The sequence below is a fragment of the Hevea brasiliensis genome, chromosome 2, assembly GCF_030052815.1.
Source record: "Hevea brasiliensis isolate MT/VB/25A 57/8 chromosome 2, ASM3005281v1, whole genome shotgun sequence".
Taxonomy (NCBI): domain Eukaryota; kingdom Viridiplantae; phylum Streptophyta; class Magnoliopsida; order Malpighiales; family Euphorbiaceae; genus Hevea; species Hevea brasiliensis.
Window position 1 is genome coordinate 112,516,385 of NC_079494.1, and position 13,776 is coordinate 112,530,160.

Below are 13,776 nucleotides of genomic sequence, written 5' to 3' on the forward strand. Positions count from 1 at the left end.
ATATGTTACCATGCACTAGAATCTCTCTGTTACAAAATCCCAACTCAAGCTGGAGTCATGGTTTATGTCAAACCCCATTTGCTATGAATATTATGTTCTCTTTTAATTCCAGTTCTTGATTAAAGATTTTCTCATCAGAAACTCTTTTCTGAATAAATCTATCTATCCTGGCCAGGAACTTGAAACATCAAGAACAATTAAATGAATATAAGATTTTATCTCTATTTACTTAGAGGAACATATTCCATCTTGATCAACACCTACCTCCATATATAACTAGTAGGAGCCAACACATGCCCATATACCCATACACAGTACAAGTATGAAACCAGTATCAAACTCAAACCACCTGTATACAAGATAACTGTGCTATCTCAGGTCTAAAGATTATATGCACTGATATGATTTATGATAATGCATTGACAAGAGTAAACTCCATGTGCTTGTGATAAGTGTCATTGGTTCGGCCTACTTATTATGTATAAGTGCCTATCATGTTTGTTATATGGCATTAGACTCACCATTCTATCTTATTTATATCTCATATAAATAACTTGGGAACAAACATGAATACAATCTTTCTGGATAAGTCATGTCCTTATTATGAAGTATCCTCGATTGTGAACCTATTTATGATACTTTGTACTAGAAATACTGTCACTCGTATTCTTAACAACTTAAGAATAGAATTTATAACAAAATATCAATAGAACTTTTCTATTACATATAAATATATTATATAAACGGAAAAGTGGAAATGCCTTTTATTAAAAAACATGTACAAGATACATACTAAATGATATGCTCTAGGACATATTACTAACAAGACACGGCTTAAGAGATACTCGCTGGGACCCAGTCCTTCGGAGTAGACACGGCTTGAGAGACACTCGCTGGAACCCCGCATTTGGTTTATTAAGCGAAAATCCGGCTTAAGAGACACTCGCTGGCAGAGGTAGATTAAAAGGGCTGTATTGGGGATTAGCTCCCATATATGTATTGTTTGATAGTGTTGGGTGTGTGAGCGCTCCAAATTGCCTTTTTGCTGTTATGATATGAAAATTATGACGATGTTGCATTTCACTTCACAGGGTGCATTAGCTTTAGATAGTTATAGAGATTATGATTAAAATTTGTATTTTACTCTCTGAGTTGAATACTAACTCCTGTTTATCTATTTTTTTAGGTTACAGGAGGATTATTTATTATGGCTAACCTGCTCTTCTTTTTTGCAGGTCCATTAATAGTATTTAATATATTTTATACAATTGAGTTAAATTTTAGACTCCGCATATGCTAGAAGCACTTATTTTTATTTTGGACTTGTATTATAAAAGTTATGTTGGACCTGTAAAATTATTAACTGTATGCATGATGGGATTGGATGAGAGAGCTCAGCTCCTATTTGAGTTTTGAGTTATGACATTTTGATTATGTAGAGGGTGAGCTGAGCTCCCCAATTTATTATATAGGGCGAGTCAAAAACTCTCCGTTGAATGATTCATTTTATGGTCGGACTCTGTCCGGTTGAATTCTTGAAATTGGGCCCAAATGGGCCTTGGAGTTGAGTTGAGAAATAGTTAAGCCTACTACGGGCCTCGGGAGTTTTAGGTTGGCCTAGGTCCTAGTGACAGTCCGGCCCATAAGTTGGATCGTGACAACAAATATTAAGCATGATAATGAAAATGTGAAATAAATAATAATAGTGATGATAATAATATTCTGATTGAAGAAAGTGGTACAATATAAGCCAAAATATTTTATTGTAGTATCTCTTTAATTAATTCGTGAATGCGTATATTTTATCTATTAAAAAAAACTTTTTTTTTTTTAAGTAACTATAACCGAAACTTAAATCCAAAATTTTACAATTATATCACGTTCATTGATACACCATATTTCAGAAATGGATTATTTGAGAAGAAATCGAGTTTCCAATATTTCTCATAAAGAAGAATGGCAACACAGATTCACAGGATACATCTGGTTAACTCTCCAATGGACAACAACAAGCAACTGGAATTATTGCTCCATTTTACTGTATTATAAACATTACAAAGAAAAAATATATATATATAATAAAACCTCTCTTTTTTCTCTCAGATAAAAAAAATAAGAAATATATATATATATATATATATATATATATAAGAAGTAGAAGAAAAAGGAAAAAAAAAATCTGAAATTTCTCCGTCAACGTGGATAACACTTCCTACTTTCTACTTCCAGTTCTGCGTTTCATATCAACAGGAGCTGGCCTCCGTTGTAAGGGAGCACCAACTCCATTTGTTAATTTTCGTGATGGCGAAGGGCCTAGCATAGGATTTAAGTTCCTGCTGCAAAAGTTAATTTGTTAAGAGATTTTATTAAATTCACTTGATAGATGTTATTTTTTTCATATCTCATAATACAACACAACACATCATAAATACCTCAAGTCTGGATCCTTTGCTGCTTTTGAAATTGGCTTCTTTGTTTTTGACTCAATCCCATTGGCCATGCCAGAAAGTTTGGTCTGATTGAATTGCCACAACAAATCAGGTTCTGATGAATCACTAGTGGCGGCGTCAAGATCATCCATATCTTCAGTACTACTACTGTTGAAACGGTTGTTACCCATTAACATATTATAGGACTGCTCAGGGTAAATTTTGGAAGAGTGTGAAAGATATTTCTGGTAAAAGAGATCAGGCAAATGACCATTATCTGCTTCCCAGCATCCTTGAGGGTTTTGAACCCTGTTTACAGCATCTTGCTTGTTCACCATGACTTTATCTACCCACTCGCCTGACCCCATTTCCTTCTCATCCTCTCCATAATTTTTGTTAGGACTAATAACTGGAGGCCATGGAGGTGAATTTGCTAATAGCTCGTCAAGATCGAAGCTCTGCCTTTTTTGCCCAGAAGTAGAGTTTGTGTGAACCTGCAGATGCAGCATATCAATATTTAGATAAAAATATTTATAGCTTATTTCATCTTTTGCAAGAATAGGACATTGCTACGCTGCTAATACAATAGCATAGATAATCAATATACAAGTGTAATCAGCAAGCTTTAGGAAAAAATATAACCAATGAGATGTTGGGATAGAAAGATTCACCTCCATGTTGCCAACATCACCCATGGGTTGCGGGAAGCTATTGCTATCATTCACATCCCCAAGCCGCTGGTTAGAATTAAATGGTGATAACTCATTTTCTTTTCTTCTGTAACCTTCAGAGTTGCCAGATACAGAATGTAAGAAGTGTTCTGCTTCTCCATCTTTCCTCGCTAATGCTGCCTTTAGGCTAGCAATCTAGAAAAAGAAAAATATGTGTATATATATATATAAATTTTCATATAGTACATATAAAATTTGAAGCATGATTAGGCAACTATGAAGTAAACTGTAAAGGAGACGGAAAATGTAATCACTTGTTCTTTGAGATCTTTAACATCTGCACCGTCTTTGTTCACTCGAGCTGCACCTAGTTCAACAGTGGCCACCCTCTCTGCAAATTTTAGTGTACTTATTGTTTCTCCAACAGCATCAGGCTCAGGGCTTATGTGAACAAACATTAGTGTTTTGGCCTGCCCTCCTGAAATGACAATGGAAAATTCCAAATAATAATATTAAGAAAAAAGGGGAGATGAGAACAGAAGAATACTGAAATATGTTACTTTGGTCTTACCAAGTGAATCTTGAAGCAGCTGTGTAAGTTTGCTGTTTCTGTAAGGAACATGTGGATTCTTTTGGGCAAGTGAAGCAATTACATCACCTAGAGCTGAGAGAGATTTGTTAATATGTTGTGCCTCTTTTAGTCTATCTCCTGTCACTTCAGATTTGTCCACCCTCTCACTCCCCGCCAAATCAACCAGATGCATGCAACCACGAAGGATAGTGCCAGATGTCAAGTCTCTTCCTTGAACATGAACAGTCAAGCAACTATAACACAACAATTTAAAAGTCATTGCTGTAGAGTCATGTATAGAGAAACATATAAGATGATGAAAAAGAATAACCACCTATGAGAGCGACTGCTACGGTCATTTAGGGCTGTTGCACCAACAGCACGATTCCTTTGTCCAAGGTTCATCAGATCAATGACATCAGATGTCGATGACACCGGAACTAGATTTGCATCTGGTACATTCAGGCCTGTCTGAGAACTATTGCGGATTTCTAATGTGTGAACAAATTAAGGATAGCCAAATTATAAATGGAATTCAAAATATTTTGAACGACTTATTAAGTTCTTAATTTGTCAAGATAATTTTGGTAAAGGTAGGAACTGATCATTCTGGTTCATAAACTTGAGGGAAAAAATGAAGGATATCTTTTGTTGCTTCCATCAGTGACAAGGAGATCCCTGACTTGCTCATTGTAAATCTCAATCATTTGCACGGCAACATTGTAGCAGAAGATGTCTTTCATTTGCTCTGCTAGAAGAAATAAATCGCTCAATGCCCTATAATTTACACCCAGTTTTCCCTCTGTAAGATCTTTAGGTCCTGTCTGGAAATATGAACAGTAAAAAGTCAACAATATTTGAGCATTTTATCAAAAGAACGTGAGCAAAAAGCAAATTTTTATACCATGGTATAAGTTTTTCCTGATCCTGTTTGGCCATATGCAAATATGCAAACATTGTATCCATCAAGAACAGACCGAATCAATGGCTGCATATCAGAGAAGACCTCCGCTGCAATTCAGTGGAGTACAATACGTAAAAAGCAATATCGATTTGTATTAATCTGAATAAACTCCAAATGAAAAACTAATCACCTTGTGTTGCAGATGGTCCAAAGACTTTGTTGAAGCCGAAGGACTTGCGTCCTTTCCCAAGTTTTGATGGGGTGTTAATACTAATATTTCCATCTTCTATGTGATCCACAGTGCTTAAATAGTTCGATTTTCCAGACAAAAATGGCCTTACTCGGCAATAAACCCGAATACTTCCTGGTGAGTTACAAGAGGGCTTAAGTGCTCAAGTACATTATGAGGACAACAAGCATGATATCTAGACTTTAGGCATTCAGTAACTTACCCTTGAGGTCTTGCACCTGATTGTATAGCTTACGGTTTTCCTCAAGAACCTTGCGGTAACCAGAAGCAGCATGAGCTAGACCTTTAATGTGCATGCCTATGAAGTAAGACCAAACGCAATCCTTAGATAAGAACTCTTCTTAACCAACTCTGCCCCCACCATCCACACAAAGAGAAAGAAAAAAAAAAAAAAACTTTACTTTTAGATTACTTACCTAAATTGTTAAATTCCTCGTGAAATTTCATTTGTATAAACTGCATTCCAGCTTTTGTTGTACGAAGTGCATGCTTTAACTCCTGATGGAAAAGGCAAAAAAAAAAAAGGCTTGAGCAATCTAATTTGTTACAAGAACTAAGAAAGGAATATCTCTACTAATCATACCTGAATATCTCTTTGTTGATGGTCAAAGATCATCAGCTGTTTCAGGTTTTGAATTTTAAGTTCCTCTTCAGGAAGGCATTCCACTTTCTTTATCATTCTGATATGTCTATCCTCAATCTGTATGATTTCATAGAATAGATAAGAATGTATTGAGAAATTAGAATTGTATTCCTTGGATGTCCTTGGATTTTAAAAAGCATTTCACTTATTTAGAAGGTAAAAAGATTGATGATTTACCTTTTTATCATCAGATGCTGATTTAAATACAAATTTGTTGCCCTGAGAAACAGCCACATCTTTAGGAGTAGTCTTTATCTTCAAATTACAACATTGGTCGGCAAACAAAATCAAACCGTTAGCTGGGTTGAATAAATTCCACTTTCTTCTATGAATAGAAAAAAATAAATTCTGAAATGATAGTAGAATACCAGCTCACATTGGCTTGCAATGCGATGCTCAAACTCTTCCACGACCTTACTTAGCACCGATTCCACCAACTATTGCAGACATAAGAAAGTAAAATTTGGAGTTATAAGCCATAGAAGCAGAACTACGGGAAGTAGTGGCAGTAAAAATTCTAAATCCGAATGACAGTGTTGCTAATTCAGGTTTCAGGAGTCAAAATGCAGTGTAAATGTCTCCTTGAGGTAGTGCAAACCAAGTAAACAAATTGGCAAATAAGTATTAAACAATAAGGCAGGTTTTCTATCCTCAGATTGTCCAAGGTTGATATTATTAAATTTTTAATTTAGGCAGAAGAGAAATTCATCCGCCATGGTGAGTTATACTATGTCAGCATATTACTCTTAATCAAATCTGAAAATTTAACTAGCAGTGGCAAGTGCACTAATATCTTACCAGTGGAACTTCTTCTGGCTTCTTATCCAACAAAACAGCACGAACCAGTGTACTCAAGGAACCAAAAGTAGACTGTATAGAAAAAAAGAACAAAAAAATATATTTGTCTTTATATTCAAGATGGACAGAGCCCGCAGAGGCACAAATTTTAGAACAGTTAAGCTTACTAACCATTTTATTAGAGTCAAGTTCAGTGGACAGAGCGTTCAAAGATTTTTCATTCATTGTCGAATTCCTCGATGAGGAATTCATAAATGGCTCAGCGTTTTTTCGTACAAAAGATTTTGTTGAGATTGTAGGTTTCACATTTCCACCAAACTTCCACACTCCATTTCCACCTGTCTGTTTCCACTCACTGTAGGATTTAAGCGCCAAAACACTATTCACAACCCTGGCAGATTTTCCTCCCTGAAATTTTAGCAAATATAATTAACTACAAAGGTTAGTCAGAAGAATCCCTCATATTCAATCCTATAAAGGATATTCTAAAAACAAGTATTTGCTCCTTTTCCCACTCATTTTGCTATACATAGATGAATTGCAATGCATACTTGTTCCAGATCAGATGCCTCAAAAGTAGGAAACCCAATCTCTTGTGCGGCAACAAGGAAATTTCTCACATTTTCAAAATACTGAAATGCAGATAATGCAGCTCCATCAGGGATAAGAGCAGCATCACAAGGACTTTCAACCACCTAAGAGCAATGAATCACTCTAAATTATCATTCCATGTAGGGATATACCAAACAAAAAATTTAATGTCAGCTAAAACAAGAGTTAAAAATAAATAAATAAAATTCACCTTGGGCACAGCTCCAGGCTGAACCTTATTGAGGGAATTGCAAAGGATGATTCCACTTCTCAATCCAAGCCTAAACTCCTCCTCAGAAGGCTCCGCTGGCAAATCCTTAGCCGCGACCACCCCAACCATCTTTCTCAACCACCCGGCGGCTTCATACCTTCTCGATGCTGCAAAATGCAAAAGATCATCTCAACTCAACTAGCTCCACTAAATCCTAAATTCCAGAATATTAAATTCTTCAAATATAAATGTTAACTGCCGACTCCAAATAAACAGAAAGCGTTAAGCGTAAAGATCTCATCGATAATGAGTTAAATGAGACAAAAGAAGGAGGACAAAAAAGAAGAAAAAAAGTACCTGCTTCTTCAGCTTTTCTAGACTCCAAATCAAGATCTCTGAGTCTATTGCCGTGCTGTTGCAGTACATCCTCCACCAGTGAAGCCACTGAAAACGACATTAATGCTCCCTCCCCAGTCATTTCTCCCACCGAACGACAACTGCTACTATTTTCTCTTCTGTGTCTCACAATTCCACCATCAAATCCTCACTCCAGCTTCTCAAAAACAAGCAAAGAAAGTTTTAAAGGAACAATCACTGATCAACTCCTGCCAAATTGTAGCTTCAATTGCAATCTCTCCAGTCAAAAGACTTTGATAAAACGGGAGATCGGACAAGAAAGAGACTAGAAAGAGAGAGCGAAAGAGTTTGATATTTGTTTGGTGTGGTGAGATAACTTTGATACTAATACAGACTCACATTCTCAGTGAGCTTTATTGCTTTTCTCTTTTTGCCTCATTTTTTCTTCTTCTACGAAGTATCCATACAAAGCTTACTATCTCTTTCTTTGCCTCTGCTTTATACTCTCACTGTTCCATCTCTCCTTCCAAACCTACTCATCCGAAGCTGTTTCCGAGCCTTCCGTATTCAAAACACGGAACTGTTTTTATGTTTTTCTGGATTTTTTAAATCATAAACTAATTATAAAAAGACGTCTAAGCATGAAGGTAATTATAGTTAAAAAAAAAAAAAGAATTTCATAAGACCCATTTATATATTTATTGATTCTTATTGACTTGCAATTTACTCGCTAACTTGTCATTCTATGACACTGTTATACAATAGCTTTTAAGATAATTTTTAATAATTTGGCCAGAATAAGCTTTTAATATATTGTAAAAAAAGGGAAAAAACAAATTATTTAAATAGTTAAAAGTATTTTGACATTAATTTAAAAATTGAAAAAAAATAATTTTTTAAATTAATTTAACTTCAGTTAAAATTTAGAGTTATTGAATTAATATTTATTAATAAAATTTTTAAGGAGTGGAGTAAATAAAATTCATGTACTTACTATTAAAGTTGTTTGAGTTTTAAAGCGAAGAAGCACGCAAAATGGATGAGAAACCAACGCAATCTGAAGCAAGCATTCCAAAAGTTACGCGAAACGCACCACATCTGTTAGGCAGTGTGTTTCTCTCACGCAGTAGATTGTTTGTTGAAAAACGGTTACCAAACCTTTTCTTCCTCTTCCCTTCATATTCATAATCATCATTTTAACCAAATACCACATCGTTCATCAACTTGAAATCCAAGTTACCAAAATTAGTGGATTGTAAATAAAAACTTAAATTTAATTTGTTAAATTTAGTTATTAAATTTAAGTTTTTATGATAAAAGGTAATTTGATTATCAATTCTGTTCAATTATTAATTTTTCAGATTTTTAAAATTGTTAAGATAGATAGTTAAATTTTAAAATTTAATTAGATTAAACTAAAACCAAATCGATTCAATGTAAATTATTAATACTTTTTTTCATTCATTGATTTGAGTATATTATTTTTTTTAATATTAATATAATAAGTCTATATTATATTATTCAAAATTTAATAAATATTAAATTTATGTTATGAAATTAACATTTTTTATGAATTAATATTAAATTATTAAATGAATAAAAATAATAGAAATCACCATTACGTATGGGACATAAAAATATATATATAAAACAAAAGCATTTTTTTTTTTTTAGTAAAGGATTGTCATATGTCATTAAGACATTAACAAACGACCACTAGATATACAAAATGACATCGTTTTGTACAAAAATTAACATAAAAAAAAAAGGGGGCCAAAGCCTACCGTGCCCATATATCTCGTTAGTGAACCGACTGATTACACAATTGAGTTTTAACCAAAATTTATAATTTTTTAGGGTTTATCTGTAAAGAGCTCAACTCATACAAGGATAAGCTTATCAATCAGTAGATTAAATTTTTATATGTAAGTTTATGCGTCTTCTGTATATATTTTAATTAATTTTACATATATTTTAATGTAAATATCTAATCTAAAAATCGTTAATTTCATTCTAATATGAGTTCAAACTTACATTAGATGTACATAATTTTTTATTTTCCAAAGTAACTCGAATAATCAAGTTCCCGATTTTTTATATTAAATCAATTGATCTGGTCCAAATTTGACAATAATGATGATTCTTGAAAATTTTAGTTTCCAATTATCAATTTGATTATCTCTAAAATACTAACTGAAAATCCTTAAAAAAAGATTATAATTTATTTTTATTAACAATTTATAAATTAATGTAAAAAAATATATCAATTATATTTCTAATTAATTAAATCAAATTAAATTAAATATTCCATTCGATTATCTAAGTTTTATTAAATTTCAATTATTAACATTTTGGAAATGACAATTCAAAAGCATTTCATTTATTTGTATTATTTTATCCAAATCTTTTTTTTAGTAAATCCAAATCTTATTAATTAACTAGCTTGACAATGCGTAATCAAATTTCATTAAAGTATAATTTCAATTTTTTTTTAATCAATAAAATTGATACAAGTGGTAAAAATTCATAGATCCCTTAAACAAAATTGAATATTCGATCATTGTAAATGAAGAACATTCATACTAGGCTTTACCCTGTAATGGGCATTTCCGTAGTGAGCAAGCGTAACCCAATGAGCTAGAAGATACATGGGATTTACTAATTTTTTTTTATTTTAAAAATTATGAAACGAGATGAGGGTCATAATTTGATTTTTTAATAAGACTACATTATGATTCAGGCATTTAATCATTGAATTAGTAGCTTACCAATAATTTTGAATTTTTTTTCAATAATTGAAAATCTTAAATGAAAAACTCATTCGAGTTCAAAAGTTATTAATACAAATAGGAAAATATGATTAATTTTGAGGGGTTGGATTCATTTACAAGTTAGAAGAAGAGTTACACACAATTTTATGGTAAATCTCATAGAGAGGGAAACTTGCCTTAGCTTGCCCATGATAGAAAAAACTTGAGAGAGATCCAGACAAAACAAAACAAAACAATACAACCTTGCTCATCCAAGGCCATATATGATATTAGCAAGTAGACGCTCGTGGCTTTAACGTTCAAAAAATTCAAATGGATGGTTCGGTACCGAAGCAACTAGGTTCGGACCCCGGGAAGGCCCATGTGGCGCGGCCTTCCTGGACCCACTTCACGGGGATTCTTCCGGCCTTGGATTATTTATTTTCCACAAGGGGCTATCATCATATGACAGCCTTATAGAAGATTGTTTAGAATGCTTCAATAGGATAGAGCCACGTGGTTAGTAAAACAACAGTTGTCCTTACTGGCGCGTTTCTGTTAGATCTACTTAACATTATTATTTAAATGATTATTTAAACGGGGTTAGAAGATCTCAAATTTAATTAAATTTTTACATAATTACGTATAATTTTTATTTTTTAAAATGATTATTTTAAAATTAAAAAATGAATTATTTCATTGACAAAAAAAATCAATTAAATTAAATTTGGGTAAAATTACAGATTCTAAATAAGGAGAAATGATCATGGCAGTATGGAAGGAGAGCTTCTGCAGTTCTATTTCGTGCTAAGGACGTAAAAATTTGATCTGTTTTCGATGGAAAGTTCCTCTTTGCCTCAAACTAAACAGTAAATTCCTATCTCATTAGTGTTATTATAAAATATTTTTACATAAACGTGAAAATTTTATTATTCAATTTTATTATGTTTCTTAATTATAACATAATGTGTATAAAATTTAATATAAATGTGTAGATAATTTTATAACTATATATATATATATATATATAATTTTAGTTATTATAAAACTAAAACAGAAAAACATGTTATACTTTAATTATTTTTTATTTCAATTAATATTTAATAAAACACTGTTTTACTTGTTAATGAGGGTTGATTTAATTAAGTAAAATTCAATTAAAACTTTCATTAAATTGCTTAGCATAACTTTAAAAAAATAAAATTATTAAAATTTTACATTACAAGACATTTCTTTTTATAATATCAAAATAAAAAATTTTCTTTTTTTATTCCTCGAGACTTCCCTTCTAACAAACAAGCTATAGATTTTAAATTTCTTTTTGAGATAAATATCTTATAGCTTATTTTTAATATATTTTAATTGAAATATTAGAAAAATAATTTTTTAAATAGCAGTTTTAAAAATAATTTCAAATTTAAGCTTAACCCTATACTCAGGAAGGAAGGCTAAGGCGCTTCCAGTAAGAATTTTCTTGGAAGGAACGGCAAGGGGTGATAATCATATGACATCCATGAAAGGAGGAAACACTGCATAATTCTGCAAATCCCAAACGCGTTTTGTTAGTAGGATTCTGCAATTATGCTAATCATTCCTAGTTTGTATGCAAATTGTAATTAAATGTTGAATCATGTTCGCTAATTCCAATTATGTTTCTTTTAAATAATATATTAAAAATTTCAAATTCACAAGAAGAAGAAACCAAAATTAAAGAAGAATATCTTCCATTGTTATTGTGGCTGAGCAGTGTGAATCAAGTATTTCAGATTTTCAGTTTTAGGAGTAAATTGTTTTCACATGTTTGGTGAACCCACAAAATTTGACTATTGCCACTTAAAATGATGAATTGAGAAGGCAGTGCACATCACTTTCTGTTCTGAAGATGGCAAGCCACATCATGCAATAGGAGCACTTCTGCACATGGCTTCACTTATCCACAACAACTACTGAAGCTTTTGCCCCATATCTATCTATGTTTCATTTTTATTACTATTATTTTATTAATTGCTTCACCTTCTAGTCTAGATTATAGATTTGTTTTGGTAGTTATGGCTGAAGATCTTAGGCTAGGTGAAATTAATGAATATTTATATATAGACATCAAATGTTCTGCAACTAACTAAAGCAAAATGATTTCTCAATATGGGCAACATCCAAGCAAGGTACTAGGACTAGCCATTGATCTCTTGCTGCCCACATTTACGGCAACAGCATCTAAGTCTTAATCTTAAACTAGTTGGAATTGATCATATAAATTATTTTTTCGCCATTTAATTATATTAGACACAAAGTCTGCATCAATATCTAACACTAAATTTCTCAGCGTCATCTTTGTTCTCCCTTCCTCTTCTCACTCTGCTTATATTTGGATACCCTTTAATACATCCTTCTGATTTCTGAAGGCTATGGATACTCTTTTACAACCACGGTGACCCTCCAAGCTCTAGCCATGGCTGAAAAGGATAAAGAGATGCAACTTGTAGATTAATGATAACAGTGACTTCTGAATGAAGGGTAACTGTAGGCTATCCCACACAGGATGCCACTTAGTAAAAGAATAAAAACAGGGGGCAAGATTTAGAAAAAGCACTAACCATCATTGCAATTATTATTCGTGGGTGGCCAGAATGTCAAAAGGACTCAAGAAAGAAAATATTTCTTTGTGTCCCCTCTGGAAAGCAAACACCAGAGAATTCTCGACAAAATATAGAGTTACAGAAGTGCAGAGCAAATCTCACATAGGACATATAAAAAATAATAAGAGGCCTTTACATTCAAGAAAGGGCAGTTTGTTAAGAGATGGAACAAACTTCATTGCCAGTGGGTAATCTTTAGTTAATGAGTTAGCAACCAAGTGGTTCTTGTTAAGGGCGTTTGGTTTAACCATAATCAAAAGACATGAAAAAGAAGAGGAGATAAAGGGAGGAAGAGAGGGAATAAGCATCATAGGTTTGGTCCTTTGTTTTAACTATTCTTTTTCTTTTTTAATTATGGGTGGGGCAACCAGCATTCCCAATGAATCATGAAGCATTGCACTCCTAGATCTTTTGGTGGCTCTACTCCTTTGAACCGACCAAATTATGATGGGTGATGAAAGGGTAGTCCTTTTGCTCCTTATATTCCCTTGCCCTCTAATTATACTTGGGGATGGGATGGTACTTGTTGCAAATATATTGTTTGTAATATTTCAGCCCCACAAAAAAAAAAAAAGAAAAAAAAATGAATATCATCAAGACGAGTTGGAATTCGTATGCTTCCTTGCAAATTATTACTTTCTTTTGCTCTGCTACATGGAATGTTCTTTTGAGCACAGCCTCATGTGTATAAAGTGATTTGATGAACTTTTTGGGTCATAACTAGTGGCTGTGTTTTCTTGCTTCTATCAATATCTTAAAAAATCCAGTTGTTCCAACTAATTAGGGAGATAATTTTATTGAAGAAAGTCAATAAAAGGCCCTTTGATTTATTAACCGGACCTATAAGTTATCTTAATCTTCAAAAATGAGGAGATGAAGGTCATAGGATCCCCTTTTGTGGTTAATGAGTCGTCAAATTATGGGCACTATTTCCTTTATTAGTACAATTTTAACCGGCATTGGTG

At 32.8% G+C, this 13,776-nt stretch overlaps 1 protein-coding gene across 2 annotated transcripts; it reads right to left on the reverse strand.

Annotated features, from left to right (window-relative positions):
* Nucleotides 1–2,001: 2,001 nt before the first annotated feature.
* Nucleotides 2,002–7,901, reverse strand: LOC110659262 (kinesin-like protein KIN-14I). 2 transcript variants are annotated; one of them, XM_058139118.1, is made up of 19 exons: nt 7,426–7,901; nt 7,069–7,235; nt 6,818–6,961; nt 6,438–6,674; nt 6,267–6,338; nt 5,837–5,905; nt 5,646–5,723; nt 5,409–5,525; nt 5,242–5,323; nt 5,028–5,123; nt 4,766–4,939; nt 4,576–4,682; nt 4,315–4,495; nt 4,006–4,165; nt 3,672–3,925; nt 3,415–3,578; nt 3,101–3,295; nt 2,433–2,923; nt 2,002–2,333 (listed from the first exon to the last, which is right to left on the reverse strand). In XM_058139118.1, the coding sequence occupies exons 1-19, from the start codon at nt 7,544–7,546 to the stop codon at nt 2,213–2,215; spliced, it is 3,030 nt and encodes a 1,009-aa protein (XP_057995101.1). In that variant the 5' UTR covers nt 7,547–7,901; the 3' UTR covers nt 2,002–2,212. The 2 variants fall into 2 exon arrangements, with proteins under 2 accessions (XP_057995101.1, XP_057995099.1); XM_058139116.1 differs by having other exon boundaries at nt 2,002–2,336.
* Nucleotides 7,902–13,776: the final 5,875 nt, after the last annotated feature.

Excerpts from the sequence above, each read along its gene's own strand:
- LOC110659262 (XM_058139116.1), bottom strand. The coding sequence starts at position 7,546 with ATGACTGGGGAGGGAGCATTAATGTCGTTTTCAGTGGCTTCACTGGTG. Across the intron at positions 5,124-5,241 it reads CGAGGAATTTAACAATTTAG|GCATGCACATTAAAGGTCTA; the intron begins GTAAGTAATCTA and ends CTTACTTCATAG. Across the intron at positions 4,940-5,027 it reads TCAGGTGCAAGACCTCAAGG|GAAGTATTCGGGTTTATTGC; the intron begins GTAAGTTACTGA and ends GTAACTCACCAG.